The sequence below is a fragment of the Cladophialophora carrionii genome (assembly GCF_000365165.1).
Source record: "Cladophialophora carrionii CBS 160.54 unplaced genomic scaffold supercont1.2, whole genome shotgun sequence".
In the NCBI taxonomy this organism is placed as follows: Eukaryota; Fungi; Ascomycota; class Eurotiomycetes; order Chaetothyriales; family Herpotrichiellaceae; genus Cladophialophora; species Cladophialophora carrionii.
Genome location: NW_008481827.1, coordinates 1,574,681 through 1,599,977, shown reverse-complemented (window position 1 = coordinate 1,599,977; position 25,297 = coordinate 1,574,681). Strand labels below are relative to the sequence as shown.

At 55.8% G+C, this 25,297-nt stretch overlaps 10 protein-coding genes across 10 annotated transcripts; 5 read left to right on the top strand and 5 right to left on the bottom strand.

The window, feature by feature from the left end:
* Positions 1–170: 170 nt before the first annotated feature.
* On the bottom strand, positions 171–1,485 carry G647_02643 (uncharacterized protein; the record flags this gene model as incomplete). The annotated part of the gene is made up of 2 exons (XM_008726989.1): positions 171–1,372; positions 1,452–1,485. The coding sequence occupies 2 exons, from the start codon at positions 1,483–1,485 to the stop codon at positions 171–173; spliced, it is 1,236 nt and encodes a 411-aa protein (XP_008725211.1).
* A 541-nt stretch (positions 1,486–2,026) lies between these two features.
* G647_02642 (uncharacterized protein) lies at positions 2,027–3,796 on the bottom strand (the record flags this gene model as incomplete). Its single annotated transcript, XM_008726988.1, has 2 exons — positions 2,027–3,554; positions 3,633–3,796. 2 exons carry the CDS (start codon positions 3,794–3,796, stop codon positions 2,027–2,029), a joined length of 1,692 nt encoding a protein of 563 aa, XP_008725210.1.
* A 2,797-nt stretch (positions 3,797–6,593) lies between these two features.
* On the top strand, positions 6,594–7,264 carry G647_02641 (uncharacterized protein; the record flags this gene model as incomplete). Its single annotated transcript, XM_008726987.1, has 4 exons — positions 6,594–6,613; positions 6,676–6,748; positions 6,798–6,904; positions 6,958–7,264. 4 exons carry the CDS (start codon positions 6,594–6,596, stop codon positions 7,262–7,264), a joined length of 507 nt encoding a protein of 168 aa, XP_008725209.1.
* Positions 7,265–7,428: 164 nt separating this feature from the next.
* G647_02640 (uncharacterized protein) lies at positions 7,429–8,488 on the bottom strand (the record flags this gene model as incomplete). Its single annotated transcript, XM_008726986.1, has 6 exons — positions 7,429–7,801; positions 7,850–7,947; positions 8,010–8,107; positions 8,212–8,268; positions 8,327–8,358; positions 8,445–8,488. 6 exons carry the CDS (start codon positions 8,486–8,488, stop codon positions 7,429–7,431), a joined length of 702 nt encoding a protein of 233 aa, XP_008725208.1.
* Positions 8,489–9,700: 1,212 nt separating this feature from the next.
* Positions 9,701–10,692, top strand: G647_02639 (uncharacterized protein; the record flags this gene model as incomplete). The annotated part of the gene is made up of 2 exons (XM_008726985.1): positions 9,701–9,741; positions 9,804–10,692. The coding sequence occupies 2 exons, from the start codon at positions 9,701–9,703 to the stop codon at positions 10,690–10,692; spliced, it is 930 nt and encodes a 309-aa protein (XP_008725207.1).
* Positions 10,693–12,624: 1,932 nt separating this feature from the next.
* G647_02638 (uncharacterized protein) lies at positions 12,625–14,952 on the top strand (the record flags this gene model as incomplete). Its single annotated transcript, XM_008726984.1, has 3 exons — positions 12,625–12,864; positions 12,912–12,925; positions 12,978–14,952. 3 exons carry the CDS (start codon positions 12,625–12,627, stop codon positions 14,950–14,952), a joined length of 2,229 nt encoding a protein of 742 aa, XP_008725206.1.
* A 3,297-nt stretch (positions 14,953–18,249) lies between these two features.
* G647_02637 (uncharacterized protein) lies at positions 18,250–18,875 on the top strand (the record flags this gene model as incomplete). The annotated part of the gene is made up of 2 exons (XM_008726983.1): positions 18,250–18,610; positions 18,685–18,875. 2 exons carry the CDS (start codon positions 18,250–18,252, stop codon positions 18,873–18,875), a joined length of 552 nt encoding a protein of 183 aa, XP_008725205.1.
* A 479-nt stretch (positions 18,876–19,354) lies between these two features.
* On the top strand, positions 19,355–21,342 carry G647_02636 (uncharacterized protein; the record flags this gene model as incomplete). The annotated part of the gene is made up of 2 exons (XM_008726982.1): positions 19,355–19,661; positions 19,730–21,342. The coding sequence occupies 2 exons, from the start codon at positions 19,355–19,357 to the stop codon at positions 21,340–21,342; spliced, it is 1,920 nt and encodes a 639-aa protein (XP_008725204.1).
* A 133-nt stretch (positions 21,343–21,475) lies between these two features.
* Positions 21,476–23,087, bottom strand: G647_02635 (uncharacterized protein; the record flags this gene model as incomplete). Its single annotated transcript, XM_008726981.1, has 2 exons — positions 21,476–22,981; positions 23,049–23,087. 2 exons carry the CDS (start codon positions 23,085–23,087, stop codon positions 21,476–21,478), a joined length of 1,545 nt encoding a protein of 514 aa, XP_008725203.1.
* Positions 23,088–23,454: 367 nt separating this feature from the next.
* On the bottom strand, positions 23,455–24,970 carry G647_02634 (uncharacterized protein; the record flags this gene model as incomplete). Its single annotated transcript, XM_008726980.1, has 2 exons — positions 23,455–24,639; positions 24,692–24,970. 2 exons carry the CDS (start codon positions 24,968–24,970, stop codon positions 23,455–23,457), a joined length of 1,464 nt encoding a protein of 487 aa, XP_008725202.1.
* Between the last annotated feature and the right edge of the window lie 327 nt (positions 24,971–25,297).

Below are 25,297 nucleotides of genomic sequence, written 5' to 3'. Positions count from 1 at the left end.
GTGGATGGAGTGTATTCCATGCTTCCAGTAACGAGTAATACGGGACCAATATCGCCTCCTGCTTTCTCGAACGCTTCATACTGGAGGTCTCCATGCATATCATACATTCATATCCGACGCACAAGGGTATCTTCAACAGGAAAAGCTTGCAATCTGGCTGACTCCTCGATTCAGGATTCCAATCCTCTCATCACACCGACAGCCTCCACCACAACCCTTGCCAGCTCCGTCCCCTTCTCCCAGATGTCATTATGCTGTCCCTGCATCTCGCTCACCCTCACGTCGATGGCCGACTCACTTTTCAGTACATTCTCCATCGCCTCGGGCTGCTTCCAGTCGACCCAGCCGTCATCTCTCGAGTGCGCAATTACGAGCGCCCTCTTCTTCTTCCCTCCCCCGGTCCAGGAACCAACATAGTCCTTTGCGGTGTATTTGGCTGGACTCGCCAGCGCGACGTCCGCCTCATTATGTATCGCGTTCCTCGTCAACCCCACATAGTCGGGGACCGACTCGTGGATAAGCGGGAAATCATAAATGCCCGAAACGCCTAGGATCGCCATGGGCGGCTCAATCGTGGGCATGTCAAGGCCGCTTACCGTGGAGAACGGCGCCTTCTCCGCAGCGAGCACGCTCAGCAGACCCATCGTCGCGCCGACGCTATGGCCGACCAGCAGATATCTCTCCCCGAAACCGTATTTGTTCTGTAGATGCGCGATGGCGGCCAGCACGTCGTAGATGTGTTCGGGCCATTTGGCGTTGCGCAGCTCATATGCCGGTGTCGTGTCCGGGTCCTGAGGTGCTTTCCCGGGATGGGGAGAGAGCCTGTAGTTGACCGTTGCGTAGCCGGCGATGTACGGTGTGATGTCGCCTGGGTGCACCGGAGGTCCGTTGTTCTTGAAGATGTGGCGCCGATGGTGCTCCGATGCAAGGATCCCAAGGGCAGGATAAAAAGACGAAGAGGACACGTACGGGTCCCGAAAATAGCCTCCGTGAACATAGATCACCCAGTACTTGTTCGCATTCGCATCGGCTTGGTGTCTGTGGTCAAGCTCGGGGATATACAGCTCATATGATTGAAGGATGTTGTCTTGAGCATACTGGTGCCGGGTGATACCCCGGAGGATCTTGTCCGGGATCTGTGGGGGAGACATCTCCCGCTGCCCGTTGGCCTTCGGGAGGGAAGTGCCCGTGGCGCTGTATGCTGGAAAGCTGTGTGCTGCCGAGCTAGGATGCGCCGATCGCGATTGATGATGTAAGTTGTGCTGGTCTCTGTAGGGAGAAGGGCTATGGTGGCCGCCGTGCTGTTGAGGCTCTTTCGTGGTCGGGGACAGGTATGACGACCCGGAGTATTTTTGCTGTGAAGCTTCCAGTGCTGCAAAGTGCGTTCAGTAATGGCGTTCAGAGCACCTTGTCCGACGGCAGAAAACTTGCAGCCATGCACATTGACATACCTTGGTTCTGGAGGTACTTGAAAACTTTCTTCATCGCTGACCTCCTCGTGGGCCGGTGTCAACAAGCCAGTGGTCTGAAAGAGGCGGTACTCGAATGCGGCCGCTGCTGGGATGTCCCGGAGAGCTGAGGTTAACGAGTCACTGTCGACGCTGGTGCCATCGTCAGAGAACCCGTGGAAGGAGACAACCTGCTGGCGTCTCGCGACCCCACAGAAGGTCAGAAGACTTCCTCATCTGGTGATCAGGATGTGATTACTCACATTACCAGAACATCTCAAGCGACAACATTGCGGTCTCCGCGGCCGAAGGGACTCCGCGGGCTTATGGGGACTGCGGAGCTTACTGTAAAGGCCATTTCGCTGCTCTGCGGGGGATGCAGCTCTGCCACGGTCGAGGGGTACAGCACCGTCTGGCCTGAGGCTCGGTCCTCGCGGTGTAAATTAATGCTGAATACGGCACGAGTGGAAGAACTATGAATCCATGGCGTCGTGCCAGACATTTGACATTGTCTCAATCTGCCCTATACCGAAATCTGGCGCGTCTCTGCCCACCGCAATGACGAAAACACGGTATGGTCAATATAGAATCTGTCTCCGAGAGAACCCCGAGAATCCCACTACAGGATCGTCAACCACATGACGAGGTACTCGAAGGGATCGTGGGTGGTGTTGATGGGTGTTACTGTGAGTCACTGCCTCATGCAAATAACCTGTTCCAATAGAGTCATATGCCACCTGTTGATCTTCGTCAATGCCCGGGATCGGCTGGGACCAGTAATTGCTCAACGGCCGAGGAGGGGGTCTCTGGAAGCGGAATCTGAACGAAGAGGTATCATCATCAACCATGAATCTCGTTTCCGATCGAGCAGAGCTGCCAATCCAGTGCCGCCAGAGGTCCCTATCGAACTCGTCCATATCACTGGGTAACGGTGCGATGGCTCCCAGCACCGCACTCCGCTGGCTGGAAGGGCCAACAACAGTCGGATCTTCTGCCAACAACGGCCCGGGCTCTGAACTTTCGGTATCAGGTCTGACATGGCGCTTGTCGGTATGGGCTGAAAGCTCTCTGGCCCTGCGGACCGAGTTTGCCTCTTGGTCTTGGGCTGAACGAGGTGAGGTGGCTGTACCTTTGACGTTTCGCATGATATCAAGCCCATACAGAGCCTTCTGGCTGTGAGGAGACCCAGCCGTGGGAGCCTCAGCTAGCATTTTCAAATCGTCCAACGTGTAATATTCTTTCTCCTGGTGTGCAAATGTATCGACCCCGCATAGCAGCGCGTCCGTCGTCATATTCTCGAGAAAGCGGTGGGTGAGAGTGCTATTAGAACCAACAGACGCGCCAACACCACCCAGCTTGTCGCCGACGGCCCCATGCCATCCCCCTTGCTCCAAAGGTTGTGCAAACAAACTCGATCGCTGCCCCATTGGCAATAAACGTGTCTGAGGCGAGGATACAGACCAGGAGAAGTACGATCCAATCGAGGACGGCTTCGGAAGGGGCGTCGCTCGATGTTGCTGATCTTCTGGCCGATGGAAGAATGCCGATATTTCTTGACTTGAGGGCCGGCAGTGTTTCTTCTTCAGTTGTGATTCTCCTGTTTTCGCAATTTCATCCTTTCTCTTTCGCTTCAGAAACGTCATCTCGGAGAACGTGAGGTCTGGCAAACCCTTCCATTCCGCATTACCGGATGACTTTCCTTTGTGTAAGAAACCTGGCCCAGTACGCCTTAGGGTCAATCTCTCGACGGCCACGTTTGGCGCTTGGAAGTCTTTGGTCAAGGTGGCGCCGGGCTTCTGCTTGACAAGATCCTTGGACAGTCGCTTCTTTGCACGCTTCTCCGAACCATCCTTGTATTCGTATGTGTCCTCTTTGGTCTTGTGCCTCGGGCGTCTGGCGTATTTTGCACTCGGATCCTCGACTGTGTCTTTGTGCGACCCAGACATGTCATTCAGCTTTTCCACCACCGCACCATGCGATAAAGTCTTCTCGCCAGAAGATGGTCCAAAATCCGGGTGTGCAGCCCCGCCGCCCTGGCCATGTCTGTATCCTTGTTCTGGATCCCGGCCATCCTTGTGATGATGAGTACGTCTGGCATCTCTCGGGCTGAAAGGACCTGCATCTGTGTGCCCCGCTTGACTTTCCTCTGTTCAAACTCAAGTTAGCAAGGTCTGCATGGCGCACACCCAGATAACCGTGTACGTCCCTTTTTGCATTTCCTTGCCCTCGCCGGTGCCCTCATGGTTCAGGCCGAGTGACCTTGGGCCCATCGAGTCCCGTCCCAGATTTGACAGCCATTTCTGCACGAGCTCAGACGTTTCGAAAGCGCGGGCTTGCAAATTAGACATTTGCAATTATGGAACGAGTGGACATTTGAACCTCCAAGAATCACTCAAGCATAGTTGAAACATTGATTGCGCAACCACGAGACGAAACAATTCGAATGACTGAGATCTGAGGGAAAGGCGATCAACAGAAGAGGCGGGGCAACATTGGCCGCGTCGAGGAAGGTGCGACAGATTCATGCTGTGCACTGTCCGAGGGAAGGTGCCATCCGCGGGAGCAAGAATGCAAATTGATACATATTGTAGGCCAGCCTGGAGAAGTGACCCGAGCCCCGTCTGAAGTTTGCAGGGGGAGGGGGGTGTCCCTTGGGGCTCCGTGGAGGGGAAGGCTGGGGCGAAAAGGAGACAGCGTGTGGATCAAGGGTGCCCGTAGGGCTGACTGCAGATCATCGCTGCAGGGCCCCCCATCAAGCTTACATGCGATAACCTCTGATCTTGCATTTGTTCATGCACACGCACAGGCGGTCGGAGATGGAGAATGGTTCGGACAACTCAGATGGCACTCCGGATGCCGCGACGACCAGCAAATCAGCAAGACCTGGGCGATTGTGGGAGCCGGCTGAGACTCTGTCGACGGTCAACCTCTCCATGTCAGCTCGACGGCTGCCTTGAAGCGTGACAGTCGGGCGTTCAGGGTAAAAATAATATCCCGAGTAGATTCTGCTCTAGTAATCCGCGTATATGGATGAGAGACGCCCAAAAGTAGCAATGAAATCCGCGGGAAACCGCACTTGTGTCTTTACTCGTGTTCGTCCTCCTTGGGTATCCGCAAGGCTTTCCCAAGTCACCTGAACTGATACCTGGGTGTTCCGGCACCGGGCGCATCCTGATCCGCATGCGGTCGATGCACCACCCACCGTGGAGGGAGCCAGACCCCCGTGGCGTTGTACTGGCGGGCAATAGTGGTCGCTGTGCATCATAGTGCAGCGGTGCGCATAGCAGCTGTTGATCAGTGTTTCGGTCAGGACGTTGAAGATTCGGGAGAGAGCAGCCAAGACACGTCTGCGTTGAGGCTTTCGTTTCCCCTTGCCCAATTAATGTCGGCTCCAGCTCGTTTTGACTTTGGTCGTAGGCGTTGTGAAGGTCGCTAAAGGATCGTTGCAGCTTAGCGGCATGCGGCGTTCTTCTTCGACTGAAGTGTGCCAGCGTTGCACCACCAAAAGCTGGCACCCCGCCCCGGCTCTCAGCACCGATGAGGACATGATCCCCAACCACGCAGCCAGTCATTCAGCGTTGGACCACACCTGTTTCCTGCTCCCCTCCAACCAGACTCCGAGACTCCTCTAAGAGTTGAGTTGCTAGCTGCGGGAGCCTGCATCAACCTTCGATTCTGATCTCGAATCAACCCAGTGTACAATCCTCGCATCCACTTCTTCCACTCCTTCGCCCTCCCCTTTACGCTCGAGCTGGACCATCCACCAGTGCCGCAAAACGGCCATGGCACCATGGGGACCATTTACCTCGGTCGTCATACTCGTACGTGAGCACCAAGCCAGAGGCGGGGTGTTCGTCGATCGAGTTTGCCAGTGAAAAGCTCCGATAAGGACATGAGGTCGATTCCAAGTGGGACGCTCCAGCATCAGAGAAATCTTCGTTTCATTTGCTTCACCGATGGTCGTGTCCAATCAGTGCCAGTGCAGCCATATTTTGCCGGGTGCAAGCAGCGGTCAAGGGCTCGCTGGGCTTCACCATCACCTAGCCCTTCCCGGGACTATTCCCTATTACACCATCAGTGCTGACTGTTGCCGACAGTGTCGAAACGTCACCTAGCGGGTCACCTCGAGGGATACTGGAATGTCAAACCTAGGTATCAGCAAACCCACGTGTGGCCGCATACCCAGCTCTTGCACTCCACCCACTACAGGTTCAGACTTCTTGGTGGCTTCGAGAAGGTTTCAAGGACGTGTTGAATGCATGGTGTTCCTTGCTGTAAGGCTGGCACGCCGTTGCGACGAGTGACAGAGACATGCCATATCGTGATGCAAGGACCAGGATGTCAGTGATAACTTCTGCCGAACGGCTGCCGCTGCGCTGGGAGATCTCCTTTGGGTAGGCCAGGGAGGCCCACCCATACCCGTGCAGCGAAGGCGTCCAAGTCCACCGTATCAAGTAGTGTCGAGACAAAACCCCCCCATGGTGACCAACGATCTTGACCCTCTAGCACCCAAGCACCACCCTATCACAGCATTGCCTATAGTGCATCGGAGGGGAGAGTCGAGCTCCACTCCCGTGGGTTTGCATTCGGATGCCTTCTGCTTCGACCTGCAAGAGATCATCTTCGCCTCGAACATGCTGTATTGTAGTCGGCATTCGTCACCAAGCATTCGTCCTGTCAGAGTCCCGTTCACGCGGAAACAAGTTTCGCGTCTTCAGAAGGTCCCCTGCCGCCATACTCCGAGCAATAGAGCGGACGCAAGAGGACCCCTTGGATTTCCATGTGGAAATCGACACAGGGCCGAACTTAACTTGTGTCGACCTGACCACTTCGCCCAACCCACTCGTTCTCCCTCCCCCGTTTAGCCAGGCGACCACAGGCTCAAGAAGCGTTGGTTGATGCCATATTGTTCGGTGATTGGGGCTAAATTGCACCAGCTCTAACTGATAGATTGCATGAACGGCTGCAGATTTTTGACCAATGAGATCCCTATAGCGACCGAGATCTGCCTATTGTCTCCTTCGGTATCTGTGACTTTGTGCGGTGAGCTCTAGGAGTCCCAGACCGCTACCGGGGCTTACTTTGATGGATCGGACAGTCCTTCGCAACGGTTAGTATTCTTGGGCGCCGCTTGTCGAATGCACGATGGCGAAGCTCTTCATTGGGTATGTGCTTGAAGTCCTTACAAATGCAACTCTAGGCAAAAATTGACTTGGTCGCTCCACAGAGGTCTTGCCTGGCACACTACCGACGAAACATTACATGAAGGCTTCCAGCGGTTTGGCAAAGTGGAAGAGGCTGTAATGATTGTGGCAATGGCTCTCATACACGGTGGCTAACGTCGTTTAGGTTGTTGTCAAGGACCGCGATACGAACCGAAGTCGAGGGTTCGGGTTTGTTCGGTTCTCAACCAGGGCGGAAGCGGATGAAGCGCTCCAGAGGATGAACAACACCGAGTGAGACGAACTGGTGAATCTCACTCGCACCCCGAGGCTGACCTATCGAACAGATTCGACGGCCGCCTGATTCGAGTAGACCATGCCCAGGACAACAGACAAGGTGGCACTGGTAGAGGCGGTGGCTTTGGTGGAAGAGGTGGATACACAATGCCCATGACCGCGTCCGGAGGCTATCAGCAGCCTGGAAGTCAAGCACGAAACCCGAGTGCCACAGGTCCTGGCCGTGGCGCAGCGTATCCCGCTCCGTACGGACAGTACAATGCGCAATACCAACAACCAGGTGGACCACAAGGCGGAGGGGGCCAGCCGCAAGGAGGCAGCAATCCATATGGCCAGCAAGGACCTTATCGACAATAGAGCAGCAGCCAGAGGGCAAGAATATGTTTGCGCGATGGTACCCGGCGACTTTGTCATGTGGAAAAGCAAAGCTAACGCGGTGGCAGCGGTTGCAACCTGCTGTCTCGGATCGTCTTGATTCCAGCCAGCAGAGGTAGTCCAGAATGTCCTTGCCGTAGAGGCAGTCACCCTTCCTTCTCAATTTCCTCTTGTTCTTCAGTGCTCCTCACCTTTCGGAGGGCATTGTCGTGTGCAGGCGGTCGACGGGATTCCCTCAGAGGCGGCGTAAGTGCTCGCACTCTTCGAGCAAGATCTGTAATATGTTCATCGTGACTGTCCGGACACAGTTCTTCCAGGGCTCGTTCAAGATGGAGAAGATATTCTCTGTTCTCCCCACTCGGGCCGACGCTGGCGTTGATGGTGTCGGCAATGTCCTGGGGTGCCTGGACACCCAAAAACTGGGGATTATCAGGCATACCAATGTAGACAAGACAGTGTATACTTGCGAGCGACGAGTCTGCGGGGTGAAAAGGCGTATATTGGATGCTGTACCCATTGCTGTCGGAAGTCAACAAACCATTCCCGTGGTGGAATCAAGTGGCATACATTTCGCGAATATCGAGGTACTCTTTGACTTCTTCGACCTTGGATGGTATGATATGATAGGCGACGCCCCAAACAACATCTCGTTCCGTGTGGCGTTGCTGGTGGATGTCAGTCATACTGCAAGGCAGCGATAGGGTAAGGGCTGAGGCCCAGGTCGTACGGGATCGTCAAGCGTTGCCCAGAATGATCTTTCAATCAACGTGACCACCCTTCCCGGAGCGTTCGGTGTACCGCGATGGTCCTCACTGAATTGATTTGCTCAACGACATGACTTCGAATCCTTCAATATTTGCTCACCTTGCCTATATCCGGAATATTAGCGGTGGGTGAACTAGTCGCGTGTCGCGTGTCGCGTTGATAACCTCCTACCTGCCAGAACCGACGAACGTAGCCTTTGATGTAGCCCGGAATCCGCTGATCTATACGGCATAAGCACAGTCGCCTTCACAGCAGGAAAAGCAAACCATCATCTCTTACCAAAGTGTGGTGGAGGTTTCCATATTAGACTCCTGAGATACTCGAGCGTTTCAAGTCAACGAGGGGGCTTGTAGGAGAACAACCGGCTTAAGACTTAGGTTCCCAATCGAAGACTTACCCGTAACCGAATAGCCAGAAGTCTTGCACACTGACAGGGCTCATATCTAAAGGCTGAACCGTTCAGCTGATCGGGAGACGTACGTATTATGCAACCAGGTTCTGCTGATTCGTCGGGCGCTCGAAGAACGTCGAGCTCGAGATTCGTTCGTGTCTGACAGAGGCTCAGGTAACCGGAGCCAGCTCAATAGGGTATATGTCAGCGGAGGAGAGCGATACACAGAGATATATGGTCTGAGTCCGGTAAGGAGAAGGCCATCCGCAGATGGGAAAGAAGGGACGACTGCATCTGCATCAATGGTGCGTCGGCAGGATCAATGGCGAATTCCGCGCCTGTGGGTGCAATCCGAACCACCGGCGAGCCACTAATTAGTTAAGCAGCTGCTCAAGTCCGACAAAAGAACGGGCCTGCCGGGCTAAACTTCAGGCCATCTGCTCAAGTGCATGGGGGGCACACGGATATCGCCCGCCGCCTGCTGAGCTGGCAGATCTTATGCAGGCTATGACGCCGATTGACAGTCCTCCAGTCCCAGCTTGGGCGGCGCGCGGCAAGCGTCAGCGCTGAGCTTGGGTGAAAAGCTGCTCACGTCCCACAGGGGTTAAACGCGTTCTGATCACTTCGGCACAATGACAGGAGGGGGCCTCGACCTGATATTGCTAGAAGGACGACAGAGGAGGGTGGTCTCAGAGTCGACAGAGTCGCCTTCGAAGCCGAGGTAGGCAATACGAGGACTGTGTGTGTGGTCGTGGTGGTTGACATGAACTACTCAAGCGCGGGTTGAACTTCGGTGACAGGTGAAAGTCCCGGTCGACATCATCGCCTAGGTAGGAAGTATGCAGCCCGGGGATGCCTAAAGACCCTCAGATGGTCGCACAAGCGGAGACTACCACCTGCGTAGACTCCTGGTCCTCAAGGAGCAGAAGGTCTGCGATCTTCGTTAAACGAAGTAGTGCAGCAAGCAAACCGGTCAGGTGTTGGTGAGTGCTAGGTGAGCATTTCCTGAGGTCCTTGAGAAGTGGGGGGGAGGTTAAGACTTGGAGACCGCGGTAGGTAAGACGCCTCCCTAGGCACCGTTTGCCTGCGGACGCCCAGCTGCGATCCAGACTCATCGACATGCAAACCGGTCAAGATTCGAACTTGACTCTGCGCTCAGCCTCATGGCAACATAAAATGGACGGCTTCTCTGCTTCATTGCCGTATACGTCTCCCTTCCCCTAGCTGGCACTTCGATTCTCTACTCATACTGCTATCTTCCCATGGCGTACAACAAAGCCTTCAATCCGGATGCCTTGCCTGCGTATGCACATTGACCCCTCCACTTCGCCCGCATTTGAGCAGTAAGACTGACCGTACCGTCAGCCACGCAGAGCCTGAGCAGGCTGCACAAGCACTCAGCCAGCTCGAAGCGAATCGCCAACACGGTCGTCCCAGTCCCAACCAACCCCCCTTGGGTCCGAACGCTGGTGCTGGCTGGCGCCCATCACCTTCGCCCGTCCCGCAGAACTCCTACCGACCGAGTCCCATTCAGACATACCCCCAACAACGGCCTCCCCCAAATCAGCAATACGGCGACCCTCACTACAGTCGCTTGCAGTCACCGCCTCCTACGAGCTATGGCTACGGATATCATCCTCAGGGCGACCCGGCTGGGATGCGACGGACTTCCAACGAGGCCACCCAATATGGCGGGCGGACGCCTGCGCCTCCAGATTCGGTAGCGAACGACCTACAGTCCCTGTTCCGTGCTGCAAATGTATCATGCACCGGGTCGCTGACCACGACTGAGCTTGGCTCGGCCTTGGTAAACGCCGACTTCACTCCTTTCGACACCCGGACCATCACTTCGTTAATGGCCATGTTCACCAACTCGCCTCCGAAGCAGCCACAAGGTCCTACCATAACTTTCCCAGAGTTTGAAAATCTATGGCGATTTCTTGCTGCCTGGCGCACTCTGTTTGAGCGATTTGACGAGGACGGAAGTGGCCGCATATCGTTGAACGAATTCTCCAACGCCATGACAGCCTTTGGATATCGACTGTCTCCGCCTTTCGTCAATACATTATACAATGCATACAATGATCGAAGTGCGGTCCAGGATCGGGGCATGAGCTTCGATCTCTTTGTACAATCATGCATCAGCCTGAAGAGAATGACCGATGTTTTTAAGAGATACGACGACGACAGGGACGGGTATGTGACCATGAGCTTCGAGGAATTTTTGACCGAGATTCTGCGGTTACGGGATTAGTTATAACAGGCATCAGTGTTCTGCTGGTATAGGTGCTTTCGTTTATTCGAAAACACTTCGCACGACGCATTGCGCCGTTGCTGGCGCCCTGAAGAGATCAGTCCACTTGATAGGTGACGGACAGATGCACGCAACCAACCATGCACTACTAACCGAGTGCCTGCTGAAGGAGATGCATTTTGGGTTAGACTGCGGAGGCGGGCCCCGGCCTTCTCCTCACGAACCTGTCATGCGGGCTCTTGTGGTAAGATCGACTACCCCGTAGGCTGCACACTACGGAGTAGAAACCGGTGATCGCCATGTGCGAGAAGCCGTCGAGCCTTTCCAGGCCTCCTCCAACGTGTTGAGGTGGCTGACCGAATCTGAGATCCGGGCGGCCAAAGAATAAATCCACTCGGCTTGAGCCTAAAACAGGCCTCTTGCCACGTGTGAGACTGCAAAGAAGCCATCGAATGTTCTGTCCAGAGGGTCGGTTCTGACCCAAATCACACAGCACCAAGACTGGAGGAGACCTGCTCGTCACTCAGTCAACTGAGAACGAGCAACACCGCTTCTGGTAATACCAAGCCGATATCAGGCAAATTCTCCCATGGCGGTGTTGCAGGCTCCAATACCGGAGAATAAGCCCAGACACGGGAGGTTTTGGAGGGTCAAAAGCTGCTTGGAGCCGCGGGTGCCGAAGTCTTGCCCTATCCATGCCAGGAGAGTCAGATCGTACCCAATCCTACGCGGTCCTTGACAGTAGTGATATGATACTTCCTGGGCCCCTGGCCGGCGGATTGACCTCGCAGGGCCAAACGGGCTTGTGTCTGTGTTTAAGCCGTTCTGCAAAGCTAGTCGTTGAATAACTGTGCTGGGAGGCTTCACCTGGACGGTGGTTGGTGATGGATGCACGCTTGTTTGCAGCCGTCAGCCACTGCGTCATCGCTCCGCCCTTCCTCCTTCGGCATCGCTCCTCAACGCGAGTCCTCCGTTCCCAAGCGATCTGTGACCTTTTGACATCGCGCGATGGTAACGGCGGACACCCTGCCGTGGATGGGCGCTAGAACGTTGGTCCTGGGCTGTTAGGCGCCAGCCGCAAACGGCACTTCAAGAAGACGTCTAGAACTGGTCTAGTGAGATGCACGTCGTTTTTGCTACATGGAGACGGCCCATATGTGCCGGGAGATCTCGGCGCGACTACCATTGCAGATGGGCATCTGGGGCTCTGGTCGTGCTACACAGGACAGAGATTTCGAGCACTATTGTCCGACACCAGCTGATCGAGTACCGTGAGCACTGACCGCTTCGGTGGTGGGCAACGGACAGTGGGTGGCATTATTGATAGCTCCGAGGGGTGAAATGTGGTGGAGGCTGGTCCCTTAGCCGACGGTTTGGCCGGGGCGTGTCCATTCGTTCGCCCGCAGAAACTCCAACAAGCGTTGAAGCCATGCATGCAACCACGCATCCTCGCAGGTCGCGGTTCGCTCTGGCCACCCCCAGTACCCAGTAAATAGCCAGTGAGCCAGGGTGCCGGGCAGCCTGCGCGCGGCCTGCCCCTCCGCCACGAGACAAGACCCCATCTTTACCCATGCAGAAGGCGCATAGAATTCCACCACTACCGTTCTAGTTTAAGCCGCTGCTTGACTGCTACCACCAAGAGCCAGGAGTACCACCACTCCCACTGTTCTCATCTATCACCTTGTGCCGGCCGATTTCAAAGCTGATCTCGAGCGTACCGTACCGCTGCCTTATCGACTCCTTACCCGCTGTGTCCTCGATTCCTCCCGCGCATGACCTCTGAACCCATCGCTCCTGCTACACTACGCATGCGCTCTCCCACAGTGTGACTGCAACCTGACCTGAACTGTTCTCGGGTGACCGCAGATGAGGCGCGTTAGCCATGACTTCCTTCTTTGGGAAACTCAAGAGCCAGGTGAGTGGACACATCAGATGAGCGGCGTCTTCCACTTCCTCAATATCGGAAGAAGCTTGCGCGCCCTTCTCAGCCTGTTTCGACGGTTTTTGCGGGATGCTAACTGTCCACAGAATGCCTCTGCACCGGCAGTAGGCCCGGCCACGGCGAGAAAGGACGCCAGCGGACCTGCTCCTACCCCTCTCGAGCGCATGCTTGCGAACGCCGGCCCGATTCGCAACGACGGCAGCGATAAATTCCTGGGCATGGAAAATGTGGTAGCGTCCTGATCCCGATCTTTGGTCTCTGGCTAACACTCATCCAGTTTGGAAACAGCTGGTCAGTGCTGGAATGCGTGAATCACCGAGTCGAGGCGCGCTGACTGCTATAGCTATTGCAACTCAATACTGCAGTGTCTCTACTATTCCGTACCGTTTCGAGAAAATGTCCTTTCGTACCCTCGCCGATCGTCCCCCGATTCAATCGCTTTCTCTCAGAAGCACGCACCCCCTCGACAGCCACCGAGCCAACAGAATGGGGCGGCAAAGAAACCCACCGGACCTGCATCCTCCCGAAACGCTGGCACCCCTCCGCAGCAACAGAAACCAGAAGACAAGGACTCGCCGGAGTACAAAAAGAAACAGGCGCTTCAGGCAGGGCCGATATTAAACATGACTTACGATAATTCCAAGGATTATGACATGCCCGAAACTCTTTTTACCTCGCTGAAAGACATGTTCGAAGCCATTGTTACGGCTCAGTACAGGACCGGAGTTGTGAGTGGATGGAGGTTGCTCGAAGTGCTTCGACAAGAGAACGAGATGTTCAGGTCCGCAATGCATCAGGATGCCCATGAATTCCTCAATCTCCTCCTCAACACGGTTTTGGAAAATCTGGAGGCTCACGACCGAAAATTGATCGCCCAGAAAAAGGCGGAGGAGCCCCCTCCGAAGAAAGAGGACCCAACCGACATGGTCAGGTCAGAATCAGCAACCGTCCAATTCCCTTCGATATTGCCGGTCCCGACGGCAAGTTCTCCCACAAGATGGCTGCACCAGCTCTTCGAAGGCACCCTGACCTCTGAAACTCGGTGTTTGACGTGCGAAAACGTGTCGCAACGTGACGAACCTTTTCTGGACTTATCGGTCGACTTGGAGCAGCACTCCTCTGTCACAGCATGTCTACGAAGATTCTCCGAGGAGGAAATGCTGTGTGAGCGAAATAAGTTCCATTGCGACAACTGCGGCGGTCTTCAAGAAGCCGAAAAACGCATGAAGATTAAGAGGCTCCCCCGGATCCTGGCTCTTCACCTGAAACGATTCAAGTATACCGAGGATTTTGGACGGCTGCAGAAGCTGTTTCACAAGGTCGTGTACCCATACCATTTGAGGTTGTTCAACACTACGGATGACGCCGAAGATCCTGATCGACTCTACGAGTTGTACGCAGTGGTTGTGCACATCGGAGGTGGTCCTTACCACGGTCATTATGTCTCCATCATCAAGACGCAGGATCGGGGCTGGCTCCTTTTTGACGACGAAATGGTCGAACCCGTGGACAAGAATTTTGTTCGCAACTTCTTCGGAGACAAAGCAGGGCTCGCCACGGCATATGTCTTGTTTTACCAGGAGACCACGCTAGAAGAAGTCCACAAGGAGCAAAGGACAGAAGGCAAGAGACGGGCTTCTCAGGATCTCACTGCTGGGATCGGTGTCGACGCTAAACGTTCAGCGGAACTCCACCGTGTCGAGACAGTCAGCCCGCTAAGCTCTCCAAATCCGTCCGCAGAAGCTGCGCAATATGCTGCACTCGATCATGCAATGACAGCACCACCGGACTTCAAGGCCAACGGCCATGTTGCACCTCCCAGATCACCCACTATTGCCGCCGCCCGACCCGCCAGCCCGGTGGTACAAAGTAAGAAGGAGAAAGCCAAAGAAGAGAAGGCGCGAAAAGCGGCAGAAAAGCAGGCCGAGAAGGACAGACAAGAAGCTGAACGGCTACGTCGGAAAGACCTGGCCAACAAAATCACTGAGGCTCACAAAAAGCAAGAAGCAGATCTCAAGGCAGCTTTGGAAGCAAGCAAGCAGACAAAGGCAGAAGAAGATCAACGAAACGCGCTTGAGCGAGCACATACTTATCAATCGAACGGCGGCGGGTCTTCAGGCTTTGAGAAATTCAAGCGATCGAAAAGTCTGCGGTTCGGCTCCTTGACCAAGAAAGACAAGCCTCCGTCTAATCCGTCGGAAGAGAACATTGTGCCCCCAATGCCAGCAGGCGGCGGTGACACGCCAGAGAAGGACTTGCCCAAGGAGAAGAAGAATCGGTTCAGCATCCGGAAGAAATCCTTCGGCATGCTTTCGTGAATGGTGAGAATTGATGCGTTCGCGAAAATGGAGGGATCGGTTTTACTTCGACATCTAGCCCAAGGCCGTCTTCGCGGAGCGATTGGAAGAACATGCAGCCTTATGCTCACCACTTTTGGGACAGATGCGGCCTTGACGATATGCACAATAGCCCGGCCTTCGGCAACCTCACACGGCTCTGGACGAATTACGACTTTTAGAACTCTTGTGGTAAATTGCTGTTGGACGCGTACTTTCGAGTCTCGGCACCGCCGAACTCATCTCTATCCTATCTTCCCTGGTCGGCGGCCTTGTGGAACACCGGGACTCACGCAGCTAGCAGAGTGGGTTTGTGAGCATGAGGCCCCGAAAGGTGATATGAGGCAGGATCAAACTTTCGATCACTGTGCCTGGAGCCTCCTCGGTTGCGGTCATATTCCTGAACTGCCTTGATGGAACACACGCAATCATACGAGCATGTCGCTTCGAGCAGCCAAAATATGTGAACGGCGGACAATGAAGATGGATTTACTGGAGTACATAAGCGAAATCATGGAGATTATAAGGTGGTGGGACTTGGGCAGGGCTTCAGCTCTGTGTCTCCATTCCATCCGCGGACCTGGAATCTTTGTGATGCATTTAGGTTGGCCATACGAAAAAGAAGGGTTCTCTGGGAGGAGAAGTAATTTGTCTGGCTGGACGTGAACACCCAGCGGGATGCGGCTGAGGCCTCCAAGAGCCAAACTAAAGCAGCCATATTAAGAACTAGGAGGCATAGGTCCGGAAGAGCAATGAAAGAAGGCAATTCTGACCGAATAGTACGGGTGCCGTTCGACACAAGCTCACACACCTGCCACTGACCTCGACTTTGAGGATCAGACACCCCGTTTGATTTCCCGAGGTTGAGCACCCATCAAAGTGAGACCAGCGTGTTGAAAGGGAGTCAAGGACAGCGTAGGATTTTTCGAGGACCATTCAAGCTCAAACATGATGGCCGACCGACTCTTCGTATGGTGTCGGGCTCCACACCGGGGCCACAGTGGCTCTTGTCTTGTCCCTCCTGCCTTGTGGCTCTTCGTTCCTCGCTTCGCAATGACACATTCATTCCCGGGCTCGTCAGGATCGGCCGTGCTACTGTAGCCGCAAAGCCACAACCCCATAAACTGCCAGCAACTCTCGTATGATGCGTAGTGGTATAGCCAAAAAACACCCCGCTGCCCTTGTCTCTCGACTGCCTTGGACATTTTTCATTCTCGTGAGCCTTGGCTTCCAAGTGTGAAGGCTGGTATTTTCTGTCTATGTTGGAATATGGTCAGATGCGATGTCGGATCGTTGATGCGCGCTTGTTCTGGACTCTTGAGGATTGAATCAGATAATGCTGGATAATGCTGGCTTGAGCTTAGCTAGGGTTGGGAATGAAGCTGAAACTGAGCAGCGCTTGACTGGTGCTGAAGGACTGTGCTGCCTCCTGTGGTGTGCTCGTTCGTGTCGTGGAGAATGGGTATTCCCAAGCTTATGCTCACGCTGAGAAGCCGGGGGGTTTTGTTGGCACAGGATTGAGCCCGGGTTGGGCAAATTCGCGACTGCACACCATCGCTTGGTGCGGGTGGCGAGGGGACGGGGGTTTCCAGCCGTCGCGAGCGGCTGAGCAGGGCTGTTGTCTCTCTGGTGTGAAGACCGAAGAACTAAGCACTTCTCTGGTGGTCTGCTACGTGGCTTTCATCATGGCCGACAGGCGGTCACCCGAGCATAAGCTCATAGATTATGAGGAATGTATTCACGAGGATCAGAGGGACTAGGTATCGTTTCCGGTCAGTATGGCCGTACACCAGAAAATAGACCACGCTCATTTTCCAGGCAGGGATGCGTGGTGTTCTTCTCGTCCACAGGGGGTGTCCCAATCCACCGGGAAAAGGTGTGTGTGGGTGTGAGTGTGCACTAACCTCGACATAGCGTCCTCACACTGGATATCAGGTTGATTCCCCGGCTGCGGAAGCTCTCAGGGTCCTGGCCGGGGGTACCAAAACCGGCGCTGTTTTGTTCGTTCAAGGAGGTTTTGCCCCAGCCGACTGTGTGTAGAGCATGTGTCAACAAGTGTCTTGAAAAGTTCTGCGCTGTCCTGGGCTGTCCTGGGCGCGAACGGGGTATCTTCCTATCTCAGGGCAATCTGGGATTACGTACTTCGTGCGAGGAAGCGGTCTTCTGAGAGGACGGCAATGGCATTGAGGAGGAGGCAACCTGCTGTGATCGTGCAAGAGGCGTTAGTGTGCTGGTGAACGTAATGGTAGGCAGCGGTAGGCATCAGACGGCATGCGCTGGACAGTTGTTCTCACCGTAGAGAAATGGGCCGAAACCGAACAGATTGAGCATTCTGGCCGGTGGTTTGAATCCCTCTATGGGCAGTTCAGATTAGAGCGGGAGGCGGTGACTTTGAGGCCGAAGACGAATTACAGTAGAAGTTGTACGCAGTCGCATTCAAAGTCCAACTCAGGCAAAGGCATGTATGTGCCACGGTATTTCGAACAATTGGGCATGTTGAAGTTGAAGCCAGCACGGCATCGAGCGTCTCGGCACGGAGAAACATGTTGCCGAGAATGTTCCCGGTCACGTGCCTGTGGGCCATCTCTTGCCTTTTCAGACCGGCCCTATTAAGGCCAGCCGTACAGCTGGACTGTGTAACATGATCTTCCTGAAGATACTGCAACGTGTGTGCTTATCTGCATCTAGCTGAACACTATCTGACTGCCCACAATGTGAGAGTGATCTGGCGAGACCGCCCCACTGAACCCAGTCGATGCCTTATTTGCTCATCGACGCCCTGCTGCAATGACATGAACCAGCCTATTCTCCGTATCAGCCACTCGCCCCAATTGGTGGGAAAGCCTCTTTGGGATACCTATTTCCGATACTGTAGCATGTACATTCCTGATTGTCTCAGGCTCGGCACCCGGACTGCCACAAATCCACGACGGTACTCCTCCTCCAGTGGACATTAACAAACTCCTGGCACCCTAATGCTGTATCTTTGTTAGAGACCCGTAGCATTGGGTACCTGCGATGTCTCTTTCTAGAAAACAGACCTCTTCGCACTGCCTGAACCATCGCGTATCGGCCGAACTCTCCAAAATCAGAGATCAAGAGTCAGTCCGTCGTCATCGGCGTGACTCGGGCCACAGCGCCACGATACTGACTGAGCGGTCTATAAAAGATATGGGTTCCGCGCCTCTGGCGCGTCTCCCACTATCTAGGACGGTGCCTTGCACAAAAGACGGTTAAGTACACCTGCCAGCCCCATATCTTTCGCCGGATCAATACAGAATGTCCGGAACAGTCGAGTCTGTCACCACCCTGCCGGCCGTCAAGCGTTACATAGCAACACATGATGCTCACGGCAAGAGCGTGTATTTCGATTCACCTCCACAGCAATATTACCCCGTCCCGGGTGCTGGTGGACTCGCCCGCTCTTACTCGGTGGCCACTGTCCCATCAAAGTTGGAGAACGACGAGGATCTCAAAGCGTACCTAGGGAAGGAAGGTCCTGCCAGCTGGACGTCACCGAACATTGTCACTCCAGGAGGTGCCAACCTGCTCATCGTGGATCTGTCCCCGGGAGGAAAGAGTTTCATGCACCAAACTGTTTCGATTGACTTCTCGGTCTGTGTTGTTGGAGAGATCGACCGTAAGTTGCTCGATCTTCTTGTCTAGGGTCTCATCTCCAATTCGAAGCGATGCTGACTTTACCGGCACATGCAGACGAGTTGGATAACGGCGAGAAGGTTCGACTGCGCCCAGGAGACCACATTGTCCAGCGGGGCACAATGCACCGATGGCACAATGCGTCAAGTACTGCACCGGCGCGGCTTGTGGTCACAACTCTCTCTTGCCTGCCATTTGACATTGCCGGCAAACAGCTGGAGGAGATTCATCTTCCGAACGAGCAATAGGAGATGCTGTGAGGATCTTGACCGATAGACCCAATGAGCAACTCAATCATGTACTTCATGCCGAGTTCCTTGCTCGTCTTTTGCCAACTGACCGCTCCCCGTTGCCGCCTCGCCTGTCCGTTGTTCGTAGTTTACCGATGATTTTTGTGGACGACCATGCTCCTCCAGAGCAAACACCGTCTAGCAGCTGTTTGGGTTGATCCCACGGCCACCAGTAGTAAGAGGCCAATCTGTCTGGAACTTCAAACCGTCTAACGCGTCATGGCTTCTGAAGTTGCCTCATGTGAAGTCCTGCCAATATATCGACTTTGACTTGATACGTGATGCTGCTTCGATAAGTTACGCCTCTGTAGATGTCGCAAGGCTACGCCTCAGCCTTGCCATACTGCGTGGTGGGGAGACGGGAGCCCCTGTCGAGACCACCACCACCGATCGCCATCTTACTCTCCTCAATCTTCTTATCCGCTCTACACACCAAGATGGCTCGCTGGCGAGCATCGTCTCTCGCAGTTGTTCTGTTCCCCTTTCTCGTCGCCATACATTTATATATCGCGCCGTACACCAAAGTCGAAGAGTCGTTCAACATCCAAGCGGCCCACGACATCCTACACTATGGCGTACCTCTGGGCCACAACGCCCATCTCAGGTTCAAGGCACTGTATGACCACATGACATTTCCCGGCGCGGTGCCGAGGACGTTCATCGGCGCGATGACATTGGCGGCCATTGCGAAGCCGGTCGTGTGGTTCCGCAGTACCGTCGACGGCATGTCTCAACAGATGCTAGGTAAGCAGTCCCCCGGGGAATTCGGGGAAGTCCCTTTTTCCAAAAGCTAACGACGAGATCACTGCCAGTGCGCGGTATCCTGGGCCTCTTCAACGCCGTCGCGCTGATCACCTACGCGTCCGGGGTGCGTCGAGCGTACGGCGATTCCGCAGCAGCATGGTACGCTGTGCTCCAGGCCAGTCAATTTCATGTGTGGTATTACGCGTCGCGGACGCTGCCCAACATGTTCGCCTTTGGCATCAGCACCTTGGCCCTCTCGCTGCTCCTGCCCGTCACGCCTTCGTCGAGTAGTACAGAGTCCCGGATCCGACGGACGAGGCTGGCACTCTACCTGCTCACGCTGGCGGGGATCATTTTCCGCGCCGAGCTCGCCCTCCTCGTGGCATCGCAGTGCGCGTACATGCTCGCCCGCACCGGTGGGGATGTCGGTTCCGCCATCTCTCTCCTGCGCAGGGTCATGGTCCCGGCAATCCTCACGGCCACGGTGGCGGGTCTGGTGCTGACGGTCTCGATCGACACCTATTTCTGGCAATCGCGCAGACTGCTGTGGCCCGAACTGGCGGCCTTCCTGGCGAATGTCTTCCCCAAGGACAATGGCCTGGGCGCCTCAGCCTGGGGGACCAGCCCCTGGCACTGGTACTTCACGTCGGCACTGCCGCGGCTCGTCATGAACCCGGTCCTCCTGGCGCTTGGTGTGCCATGGAGTTTCACACGGCCGGCGCTAGCAATGTCGAACTTGGACCTCGTGGCCCCCTCGGTGGGCTATATCGTCGCGTACTCTGCACTCGCGCACAAGGAGACGCGCTTCCTGTTCCCCGTGCTTCCGCCCCTGACGGCCGCGATGGCCCGCACGGCAGATTACATCTACAAGCGCGGCGGCGACCGCGACCGGGACGGTCAGCGACATCTGCTTCTTCCTCCGCGCGTGCTGGGCATCCTGCTCGTCCTCGGCACCGCGCTCACGACGCTCCTCTCCCACGCCGTGTTTCTGCCGCTGTCCGCGCACACGTATCCCGGCGCGCAGGCCCTCTCGGCGCTGCACGCCCTGTCGCTGGCCTATCCGCCGCAGCCGACCGTGCGCGTGCATCTGACCAACCTGGCGCTTCAGACGGGCGTGACGCGGTTCCTGTCGACGCCTTCGTTCGTTACTACCACTGCTGCTGCCACCTCCGCACAAGCAGGCCATGACAGACCGGTGCTCTATCTCCCCGGCTCGGCCGACGGGACGATCCCCGCGCTCTCGTCCAAGCGGCGTACGCAGTGGCGGTACGACAAGTCGGACAATCAGACCGAGTTTCTCACCCCGACCTTCTGGGCGCAGTTCGACTACGTCGTGGTGGAAGACCCAGGCCGGGTGATCGGCCGGTGGGATGTCGTGGATAAAGTCCCGAGCCTGGGTCAGCCGAGCGTGCTGAGACCGGACGTGGGGAGGGGGTTGTTGGTGCTGGGTGCGAAAGAGGAGAGGCGCGAGGATGATGGCCTGGCCAGACTGGTCGCGGCCATGTATGGTGCATGGGCGAAGCGGGCGTACGGTGTCGTGCACGACATTCTCAGGGAGGGGTACGGGCTTGATAGGATACTGGGACGGAGGATCAGTCTGACGATGGGATGGTGGGTGCATTGGGGCTTGGAGACGAAGCTGTACATCTTGAAGAGAGCGGACGGGGGGGTAGTGCCGTAGAGCCAGCGAGAGGAAAGGCGACAGTCAAGGAGGACATCCGTTTGGTTCTGGCTTTAGTCCTTTATGCACGGATACCGCCTCTCTCGCTCAATAGACGGGAAGAGATAAACTAGCTGACTAGCTAGCTACCCATCTACCTGGCCTGTCCTAGCCGTCCAACCCTCTCCTCCACATCCCTTACCCGCCCGCCGAGCACATCGACGTTGCTCTTCATGACGTCCTCGGCCTCCTGGATCCCTTTCTCGACATGCTCGACCGCCTCTCTCCACTTGGCCACCTCGTCCTTCATCTCCCTCTGCCGACTCTCCAGGTCATCAATCAACCCCTTCGCCTGCGCCGCTCCGTTGTGCAGCACGTTCAACGTCCTCAACCGCTCCAGCACGACCGGCAACAGCGGCTGGAGTTCCTGAATGCTCGGCAGTAAATGATACAAGGCCGTAATCTTGCTGGCTTGCTCGTCCAGAAACAACTGCGATTGAATCTGAAGCGATTCCCCACCCGGGCCGCCGCCGGTCGTGCCGTCGAGCTTGGCCTCATTGTTGCCCTGAGTATGGCCGGTGCTGCTCGCGGTGGATAAACCTCGCATGCGCGCCGAACGGGAGTTGCCATGCACGCTCGCGCCAGAGACGAGTTGTTGCATGCGCTTCTCATGCAGATCGGCGAGGGAGGCCAGAGCGGCTTTGCGGGACTGCGAGAGGCGGTCGGATTCTGCGATCAGGGTCTTCAGTTTGCTGGAGATTGTGTCGAGGTAGGCCACGTTGGGCCGGGATTGGGACTCTGGGGCAGCTGAAGTGGTGGATGGGGGTGCAAGCGTTGCAGACAGGGCGGTGATTTGTGCGGCAAGGCTTGTCAGGGTTGGTAGAATGGCAGAGGTCTGGGAGTCTGAGCTCATAGAGGAGATCCCTAGGGCGGACTCGAGGCCAGTGAGGCGGTCTGAGAAGTCGGCCACGGCGGCGAGGGTCGCCGGAGCTGATTGTGGCGCTGCTGTAGCCGGGTCGGAGTGCGAGGCTTGAGTCTGGTGGTGGTGGCGGTGGTGCTGGCGTTGTCGTGCTGTCGAGGCCATCGTGGACAGGAACTGGTCCTCGACCGTGTCGGCCGTCTTCAGCCTCGCTTTCGTGCTCAACCCATCGAGGACGCGGCTGAGTTCGTGTACGCCGTCGATGTCCACATCTTCCTCGCCCTGCTTCCGTGACCCCTGCTGCTCGACACTGTCCTGGAATTCCGCGTCCTCGTCCTTCTCCATCTCCCTGCTCTCCAACTCCAGCCTCACTTCCTCGGCCTCCCTCTTCAGCCTGGCCAACTTGACGGGAAGCGTCTCCTCTTCACTGTCACTCAGGTCCCCGACCTCTTCTCCTCCGTTTTCCAGGCCCCTCCTCCTCCTCCGTCGCCTCGAACTCCGCGTCCGATACGCGCGTCTTGTCCCAGCAATGGAATCTGAGAAGTCCACGTCTTTGGCATCGACGAGAGATGGTTCGAAGCGTCGTCGTGCGCCATCGCGGTCTAGTGGTTGGCGGTCCAAGCCGGGGCGGACTTCATCGCCAGATGATGGAGAGGGGGAGCCGGTCCGGACTGTGCCCGTAGGTACTGTCGAGACGTCGTCTGCAAGGTCGGGGGTTTCGTAGACTTCGGGGGCAGCGTCCTGCAAAGGGTACGCATGATTAGGGCGGTACTTCAGCAGCAGGCTTGCAATCTGGAGAGAAGCATACCAAGTCGGGCAGGCCAGCGTATTTCTTGCTCACGGCCATTGTCTTGTGCTCTTCACGCAAGCAGTGTTCGGAATCAATCTCGAGTCTTTTGCTGTTCGAAATACTGCGAGACTGCAAAGACATAAGAGCCGCACGCGACAAACCCCGAAGTTCTGCCACAGCAACGGAGCGAGTTTCACAAGCTGCTGGCCTCGGGAGTTAGTGGGGGAGCATACGAGGTACAGCTCTACTACGCAATTGATAGGGAGACGTTTGGTGATATCGAAGTTTGCATGATGGTGACTAGATACCGCGGTCTCATCAAGCATCATGCCGCGAGGGGCGGCAGACGGTTGCGCGCCCGCCGGAGCGGTCTGGCGGTATGGCCCAGCCCTTGAAGAATCAATCGCTCCCAGAATTCCAAACATCATGCCGCAGCCCTCCCCTTGTCCTTGTGGAGGTGCTTGTCCGCGTCCATGTCGACCAAGAACCTCTCCCACGTCGAGATCACACTCTGGTAAAACTCAATGTGCTGGCTGGCAAGCGCACCTAGGCTGTCTCGGAATTCCAGTCCTTTGATCCGCTCAAAGTCGGCCACTTCCCGTACGACCTGCTCGTCGAACATTTCACTGGTGCCTTTGGCGCTATCGACTTCCCGGTTCAGTTCCGCAATCTTGAGTTCTAGTTTTCGAGCTCGTTCTCGGCGAGCGGATTCATGATCGACACCGCGGATATCTTCCACCTTGTTGCGGATGAAAGTTGCAGGGTTGAGATTGCTGCCGTGTGAGTACGGATTGTTCGAAGCCAGCATGTCTCGCTCCGAAGTGGCCTTTTGCAGATAGTCGGTCAGCCCTTCAAAGTCGAGCTGCTTCTGCTCTCGAGTTTTTAGCAGGGATTTGACCGAGTTGATATACGCTTCCATATCCTTCAGTGAGCCGAGGTAGTTCTGATCTGTATGGTCTTTGAGTTGTTTCCAGCCTCGCGAGGACTCTTCCACACAGCCGGCAAATGTCTGTAGCGGGGCCTCGATTGCTGGCTCCAGTGGGGTCAGTTTGCGCATGTTGTTGGCGAGTTCGGCGTAGTCTGTCTCCAGGTCTCCTTCTCGGCGAGCTACCCGAGCGATGATCTTTTCGACATGAGAGAGATCCTCGTCTAGCTTGTTGGCTCGCTCTGTTACTTCAATGAAGCGCTTATCAGGCTTGTGGACCTTGGAAAAGGCGTTCAGCATGGTGTCTGCGACATTATCGAAGAAGCCGGTGGGCGCGGTTGTGTTAGGCGCACCACTTTCACCGAGAGTACTGCTTCTTGTAGGCCTCAAGCGCATTTGGGCGTTCCAGTCGGTAGTCTCCAGAAAGAGGATCAGTATGGGTGCCCTCCTCAGAACTGGGTGGAGGGTGCACCGTTTCAGGAAGCGATGTAGTGACCATGCTCGCCGTTGGGTAAACTCTGAACTGAAGCGGTCCCCTCTTACGTAGGCCATGTTGTTCTTCTCGGGCAGGGGAGGGATGGCGCATGCCTGGTAGTCTCGGTGCAACGACTGGCGCAGGAACACAAAGTCTGTGAAGCGTCGGCGGACACTGAAGTCGGTTTTCTGAAAGGACTTGAAGTCTGTCTGCGCAGTTCCGTTAGCTGAGAGCGCACTTTTGGTGATCGGGACGTCTTACATGAGTCGTGACGAGGTAGGAGACATATGCGTCCTTTGTCCCGTCATTCTCTTTTAGAGGTGTATCGACCGTGACTTCCAGAATCCCGTCGCGGCCAATGCCGGCTAGGTCAACCTGGTCTGCCTGGTCCCCGGCTTGCGGTTCGCTGGACAAGCTATCACTTCGGCGTCCGCCGGCGGGTCGCTCTGGCAGAGTGGAATGGAAGGGAGCTGACGACTCCGCCTGCGGTGCATCCTCGCGCTGCCATGAGACGCTGTCGAACTCGCCATGGTCGTCCATGGTCTCGCGGTGGTCAATGCCGGTGTCAGCCCTGGAGACCGTGACGAGTGGCCGCACTAGTCCATACGATCAGAAGCACAGGGTCCTAGGCAATAGAAGGCGATTTCGGGGTGACTATTGGAGCTTGGTCGCAGCTGTCTGTCCCTCGACCTTCAGTCTCCAGGCGGCGTCAATCAACCGGAGCGAGCATGACGCGGGCTTGGCGCAAGGCTGGCCAATCAGAACAGTCTAAAGCACACGAGGCTGTCGTGAAGAGCAGGGCTTGGAGATATTAGAATAATCGTTGTCGGGATATCCTCATGGCTCATCTATCACTTTTGGGACCTT